The sequence below is a fragment of the Oncorhynchus kisutch genome, linkage group LG27 (genome assembly GCF_002021735.2).
Source record: "Oncorhynchus kisutch isolate 150728-3 linkage group LG27, Okis_V2, whole genome shotgun sequence".
Classification (NCBI taxonomy): Eukaryota; Metazoa; Chordata; class Actinopteri; order Salmoniformes; family Salmonidae; genus Oncorhynchus; species Oncorhynchus kisutch.
In genome coordinates, this window is record NC_034200.2 from 14,644,459 (window position 1) to 14,652,017 (window position 7,559).

Below are 7,559 nucleotides of genomic sequence, written 5' to 3' on the forward strand. Positions count from 1 at the left end.
GAGAACCAGACAATTTTACTTTCTCTAAAATCATATGTGATATTGTGGCTGAAATCATGGATGTTTCCAATAACACACTGAGGCAATTTCTGGTTTGTTTGGAGACAGTCTTATGACACATCGAAATACAGGGGCAACAGGCTTGACACTTTGGCTATAGATTACAAGGGGAGGCAAAGTTGCCATGTGAGTGATGGTAAAAATAGCCCTTCTGCTCATGCTGCAGGGAGGTTCTCATATTAGATATCCAAACAACGCCACTGAATGGCTGGGAGGCAGAGAGTAGACACGAGACAGACACACAGAGACAAAGAGAGAGACAGAAATACTGAAAGAGTCCGTCAGAAAAAGAGACAGAAACATAGAAAGGGGGACAGAGACAGGGCGAGAGAGACACATAGAAAGAACCATTTCAACCAGATCTTTGACTACCCTCACACACTCTGGTTCTCTTATCCTGTGCGAGAAGCCAGCCAGTCAGCCAATCATCCAACATGTCGGGAGGAGGCAGTTTCGTCTTCACCCCCATGGCCCTGCGCTCCCTCCAGCTGGACGAGGACATGCTGGAGAGAGACAAGTACAAGAAGCAGCTAGCCAGCCACCAGCTCAACGGCTACATGCTGAAGAAAGAGGCCAGGGACAGGGTAGGCCCTGCACCTACGAGGACCTGCACCTATGTTAGACCCCCAGCTGTGTGCCATGACCTGGTCATCCAGAACGCAATCTATACTGGGGATGCGGACGCTGTGCAGCGCTTCTTCCCCAGGGGTGTCACGTCGAACCTCATCATCGAACCCCAGGGAGGGGACATGCGCTGGGTGGCCAGGGGGGAAGGTAAGCAACATGGTCTTATTAGAACAAGGGTTTCCCAAAATGTTTTGCTTTTTGACCCACCAATTGAGGTTTCTTTTGAGTCGAGGCCCACCACAAGGAGAAGCGGTGACGAAAACAGTCGCAGAACAAAGAATAAGTCAAACGTAAATGAATAATACCGTCTTCCTCAAAACATTCGATTTGAGTATGGCTTCTTGTGACCAGTTTTCGGAAATGGACGGTATAATTCTGAAATGAATGACACATTTTTCTGGATCAAAAAGGGGGCTTATAAGGGGTGGGCGTGACAGGTGATGTGGTAACGGGCGCGGTCGGGAGTCTGCGTGGTAGTCTGCGCGGCTGAATTGACACCCTCAACCCACAGTTTGGAAACCACTGTATTAGAATATGTAAAAAAATATATATAATAATTACATTTAACGATTGTAGTTATATGTCACATACGGTGACAGATGACTTATATGTCACTATTATGACATATGTCTGAGGTAATTGCAGAGATTAATGTATATAATCAGTGGTAATGGAACTGGCATCATGATGATAATTACTTGCTTGTCTCCAAGCTCTAGACTTACGACAGTGATTGTTGATGAGGGGTTTTCCTTGTCTTTATTGAAATTAATACAAAACCCTTTTGTGTGTAAAAAAAAAAAAGGACCAATTTCAGAATGAAGTGAATCTGTTTAATAAGCTTAATTAGATCATTACATTGGAGTCTGAACATTGTACCAATGCCAAATGGTATTTATTTTCCTGATAGACACTTTCAACAGCTCATAAGCCAACCATCATACCTTAGGATAAATCCCTTGCCCTGTTTTAAATGCTTGTAATCCTGCGATCATTAACAACCATGGCAGTATCAAAATATGATTTATAAACATTATTTATAGATACAGTCCACCACTTACTTCAGAAACATTCCAGCAGGAAGCCAACGTATTAGTCATGTGCTTGATTTTCCATCCACACACCTGTCCAATGTTATTCTCTTGTGGCTAGGTGGTCAGTCACAAACATAGCAACTGTGTGTTCTTGTCTGTAAGCAGTTCCATTGTCCAGTCTAAGGGGTTTGGTAGTATGAAAATGATTGAGCATGAGTGAGCTTGTTACATGTGACACAGAAGTAATTTGGCTGCTGCGCCACCCGGGCAGTGGCTGCAGGGTTTTATGGGCCATCCAAAATATCACATAACACCATTGCCGTCGGGCCTCCCCGAAATAGCCCCCTGTGGACAAACAAGCTTCAGAACAGCATAGCATTTACCTCAGGAGAGAGAAACCGCCATTACTGCTACAAAGAAGAAGAAAACACAAAATCGGACCAGTCAGTTGTTACTCTTATTACCACTTGAGCGCAGACTCAACCTGCACTGCATAAATGCCTCCAAAGCGCTACCGCAATGATGTGATCGCTACGGCACAGGCCACAGGTTATGTTCTTCAATTCTGGAACTGTCTTTTGGTGGGGGATGACCTGACCCTTATTAGCATCATGGATGAACCTGAGTGTGAAGACCTCATCGATGCCATCTATGACACCAGCAACATTGAGGAGTGGAAGAACTTCAGGCACCACTATAGAACCCTGAGTACGTCAATGCTTTGTTTGAAATAACCTGTTCACAGGGGGTTCATTAGCCACCAAAAAGGAACAAAACAGCGAGGGACTATCTGGACTTGTCCAATAACAAATGCTTGTTTTCCTTTTCCATTGCAAGACGTTTTAAAACGTTTTTCGTTGCATGCCTTAAGGACACGACCCTGTTCTTCTTCTCCAGGACTGTGGTCTCTGACCTATGAGCAGCAGCTGACAACCCCACTCCACATTACAGCCGGCCGGGGGTTTGTTGACTGCCTGAGGCACCTGCTGCAGCGTGGGGCCAGCGTAGACCTGGCCCCTGGGGGCAGCACTGCCCTCCATGATGCCTGCCAGAATGGCCAGCCCCAGTGTGTAAAATTGCTGCTGTCCCATGGTGCCAACTCCAACGCTGTCAGTGAAGATGGGCTCATGCCCTTGCACGTGTGCACCAGTCCTGAGTCCCTAGTGTAAGTACTGTACCAACCAATTGTATTGCTCTAAGACATGGCTGGGTTAGGGTTAGGATTGTGGTTAAGGGTTATGGTTTAACCGGGATGTGAACATGAAGCTAGGGTTAGGGTTGTGGTTCAGGCTATGGTTAGGGTTGAATCCAGCATATGGACATGAAAATAGGTTTAGGGTTGTGGTTGAGGCTTGGGTTGAACCAGGATGTGGACATGAAGCTCGGTTTAGGGTGATGGCCAGGGTAAAGGTTGAACGGGATGTGGACATGAAGCTCGGGTTAGGGTGATGGCCAGGGTAAAGGTTGAACCGGGATGTGGACATGAAGCTCGGGTTAGGGCCAGGGTAAAGGTTGAACCGGGATGTGGGCATGAAGCTAGGGTTAGGGTAATGGCCAGGGTAAAGATTGAACCAGGATATGGACATGAAGCTAGGGTTAGGGTAATTTATTTTATTTGACCAGGTAAGTTGACTGAGAACACATTCTCATTTGCAGCAACGACCTGGGGAATAGTTACAGGGGAGAGGAGGGGGAAGAATGAGCCAATTGTAAACTGGAGATTATTAGGTGACCGTGATAGTTTGAGGGTCAGATTGGGAATTTAGCCAGGACACCAGGGTTAACACCACTACTCTTACAATAAGTGCCATGGGATCTTTAATGACCTCAGAGAGTCAGGACACCCATTTAACGTCCCATTCGAAATACAGCACCCCACACAGGGCACTCCTACTGGCCCTCCAACACCACTTCCAGCAGCATCTGGTCTCCCATCCAGGGACTGACCAGGACCAACCCTGCTTAGCTTCAGAAGGAAGCTAGCAGTGGTATGCAGGGTGGTATGCTGCTGGTTATGGCCAGGGTAAAGGTTGAACCGGGATGTGGACATGAAGCTCGGGTTAGGGTGATGGCCAGGGTAAAGGTTGAACCGGGATGTGGACATGAAGCTCGGGTTAGGGTGATAGGGATCAAAATGAATATTATTACATTTATTTTCAATTCTATTTCCCATCGGCCCTTCTCTGTAACTGGATGTACAGGTGCGCCAAACACCTGCTCCAGTTTGGCGCTGCAATCAATGGGCGGAGCCTCGGTGAGGATAACACGCCGCTACATGTGGCGGCACAGAATGGGCTCCCGGGTCACACGGAGCTGTACCTGCACTACGGCGCCGCCCTGGAGAAGAGGAATGACGATGGTCTCACGCCACTCAACGCTGCTTGCTCACAGCCACAGGAGAAGGGCGATCTGGAACGCTACACCAAGGTGTGCGAGTTACTTAATTAATTGTTGTGTTATTTGTTTAATGTGGTCGTTTGGGGTTAGTAACATTCAGTACAGCTTGGTTCGGCTCTGGGGTGTGTATAGCCCTTCTGTGTGTCCTGTCCTCCAGGTATGTGAGCTGCTGCTGACGGCGGGAGCTGACGTCAACACAGAGGACCAGGACAAACAGTCCCCGCTCCACATGGCCTGTAAGAACATCAACCCGGGCGTGGTGGATCATCTTCTGGCCCACGGAGCCTGTGTCAACACCATGTGTTACAGTGGAAACGCCCCCATGCAAAACGTCCTCAAGGTGTGTTTTTTCAAATTTGATTTATTTGACATATAAAAACACAATTCAGCGACACATGTAGATACAATGCATTGAACATGATTGAGGATCAATCAGGAAAACTGGTTTCCATTGTGGTCCTCTGAAGGTGGTGGCCTACAAGGCGGATCACAAGCCAGAGAGGGTAGTTCGCTCTCTGCTCAACCACGGCTCCATCAGGGTGTGGCCTGGAGCACTGCCCGAGGTAAGAGCCAGAAGCGGCCACAACTATAAGCAGAAAAAGCAACTGCTTAGGGCCTTGTAATCTTTTCTTATTAATTATATTAATTTTATTTAGCGAAGGGCACAGGCACTAGGGAAGGAATAGTGTTTAATGTTAGGAGTAGGAGTAAAAAAAAAAAAGATGTGAAGAACCTGGCAATACATCTTGAACATGTTTTGTATTGTGTCATCTTGCTGTGCATTCAATCAGTCATTCAAGTGTTCATGATTGTGTATACTGTACATTTATGCAGAAATCATCTGCAGTTAAACAGATTGGTTCATGTTTCATAAAAGTGTAATTAAATTTAATCATCAGCATTCAATTGTTGTTGATGTAAACAGCCAATGATATAACTGTAACAGGATGTACAGTTGAGAAGGAACAGATGAAGTATGAACACTAAAACATTTCACTGAATTCTTTCTTTCTCTCCTCAACGTGAAATAATGTTCTCACTGTGAGAAACTACCTCTATTCAATGAACCAGTCCTGGGTTCAAATACTATTCGATATCATTTGAAACGCTTGATTGTGCTTGCCTGTTGAAACGATGGAACCAATTAAAAAGTCCCGTGCAAACCTTTCCCACCTGGCACTCAAGGCAGGCTAAAGCAACCGCTTGAAAGTATTTGAAAGATTGCAAAGAGTATTTGAACCCAGGTCTGCTACTATTCACTGAACCCAACACGTGCTCTGGAACAAAATGCCTGACTCCTAATTAGGGAATGTTAATAGGAGATTAATTAGCACTAATTGCATAATTTCCAGTAAACCCCCAGAGGGTAGACCAATCTGTTCATCTCACCAAGTGTTTAATTACTTTAGTTTATTTCTTATATTCTATTGATGAGTCATAAGTCACAACCTCCTAAATCCAACATTTTGGTTTCTTAGGAGATCACAAAAATTAGAATTGGTTAAAAATATATAAAAATGTATGCAGGCAATTGTTCCCTTTGCAATTATACAATTGGGAATATTTAATTTGCACCTGGAAGGGTAAGGTTTTAGGCTAGAAAATAGGCTAGAAAAATGATAAGCTATTGTTTATTTCCTTAACATGACCAGGTATCCATAACAATGGCTGTGTTTACAAAGGAAGCCCAATTCTGATCTTTTGTCCACTAATTGGTCCTCTTACCAATCAGATCAGATGTTTTTACATCAGATCTTTTTCAAAGCTTATCTGATTGGTCTAATGGCCAATTAGTGAAAAATATATATCAGAATTGAACTGCTTGTGCAAACGGAGTCCATCTGGTTTCTAGTTTTAAGCAACGTGGTATTCATGACACATTGATGTATTTTCAGGTGCTAAAGTATTGCTGTGTCTCCCCACGCACCATTGAGGTTCTTCTGAATGCGTATGACCGCCTCAAGGTCACAGATGACTGGGTGGAGGCTGTTTCACCTGAGATGTTTAAGGTACGTTTCTAGAATCATAGTGATTCTACGGTATTCTATGCTGATATAATATGACTCTAACTGTCTGAGTGTTTTGTGTATCTCTCCCTCCAGGAACACAAGGGGTTCTATGAATCCGTCTTCTCCCTGCAGCATACCCCTCGCTCCCTACAGCACCTGGCTCGATGGAAGTTCAGGAACTACCTAGATGGGCGCGTGCACAAGGTGGTACCACAGCTAGACCTGCCCACCTTCATCAAAAATTTCCTGCTGCTGGAGTTCAGAGACTATGTCCACTGAGTCAGAGATAGAGCCAGGATGTATATAAGCCCTAAACACTAAATATATGGTGATACATGGTATGATATGGTTAGAATGCCCAGCAATAGAGAGCTCTGTATTGTATGTACACTCAGGACAAACACTAGGAATTCAGTCTGTCTGTGACAATATTAGTTTTTGCAGAGTGACACAGAAGGAGGATCATCATCATAGACCTACAGATGGTGGTACTACAGTAAGTACTACCGCTCCTGGATCCATTATCCTCGAGATTGCAGTGTGAGTAGTGTTCAGTAAATGGATACCATTATCTACAACAACATATGACAAAACACGTTTTAGACATCATTTGTGTCTCTACAATTGATTGTATTCATTTTATTACTATTTTCGTTGACAATTCAAATGTATTTTGCGTTACAGCAGAACCTTGTTAATCTGAGTCACCACAAGGGGGTGCTGTGGTCTTCAAACGACAAAATGAGACCTACTTTATTGGATGGCTGGCTTCCTTCTGTTTTTTTTCTATTTTATTTGTTAAAGAAGCGTCACGTGTAACCTTTTTTATTTATAGTGCTATCAATGGCACTGAAATGTACATACGTAAAGTAATCTTACGTTGAAGGAGTACAAGGACATCGTTTACATATTTTGATATTGAGATTTTTTTCCAAATTGATTTGACTTCAGAGAAAAATAGAAGACTATTGTTTGGCTAAGCACCTTGTCATGTAATGGAGGTTGTCCCACCTAGCTATCTTAAAATGAATGCACTAACTGTTAAATCGTTCGGGATAAGAGCGTCTGCTAAATGACAAACAAAAAAATATTCCAAAAAGTATGATCAATGTCAATATGATTTTACAGATATATAGTAAGTATTTGGTAGAGAATTACTACTACATTTTAAATTAAATAAATCCTAAATGAACAAATGTGTGTAATACATGTTTATTGCTGATAACTCCTTTCCTTTATGTCAGAATATTTGTCCGAATATTTTAATTAGGCTAAATTATTAGACGCCTATTTTATATCACTGGCATTAGACTAGTAATTTTGGAAATTATTCAATTAATTTATATATTAAGAGTTCATGAGAAAAAATCTGAGAGATGGTTATGCAAAGACTGTGGTTATCTTATATTACAAAAAGTTTCAGTCAAATACA

General features: G+C 43.3%; 1 protein-coding gene across 2 annotated transcripts; it reads left to right on the forward strand.

Annotated features, from left to right (window-relative positions):
- The first annotated feature begins 261 nt into the window (after nucleotides 1–261).
- On the forward strand, nucleotides 262–7,319 carry asb10 (ankyrin repeat and SOCS box containing 10). 2 transcript variants are annotated; one of them, XM_020462892.2, is made up of 7 exons: nucleotides 262–834; nucleotides 2,619–2,886; nucleotides 3,923–4,148; nucleotides 4,276–4,458; nucleotides 4,586–4,681; nucleotides 6,014–6,127; nucleotides 6,221–7,319. In XM_020462892.2, exons 1-7 carry the CDS (start codon nucleotides 495–497, stop codon nucleotides 6,404–6,406), a joined length of 1,413 nt encoding a protein of 470 aa, XP_020318481.1. In that variant the 5' UTR covers nucleotides 262–494; the 3' UTR covers nucleotides 6,407–7,319. The 2 variants fall into 2 exon arrangements, with proteins under 2 accessions (XP_020318481.1, XP_020318482.1); XM_020462893.2 differs by lacking the exon at nucleotides 262–834 and adding an exon at nucleotides 2,046–2,429.
- The last annotated feature ends 240 nt before the right edge of the window (nucleotides 7,320–7,559 follow it).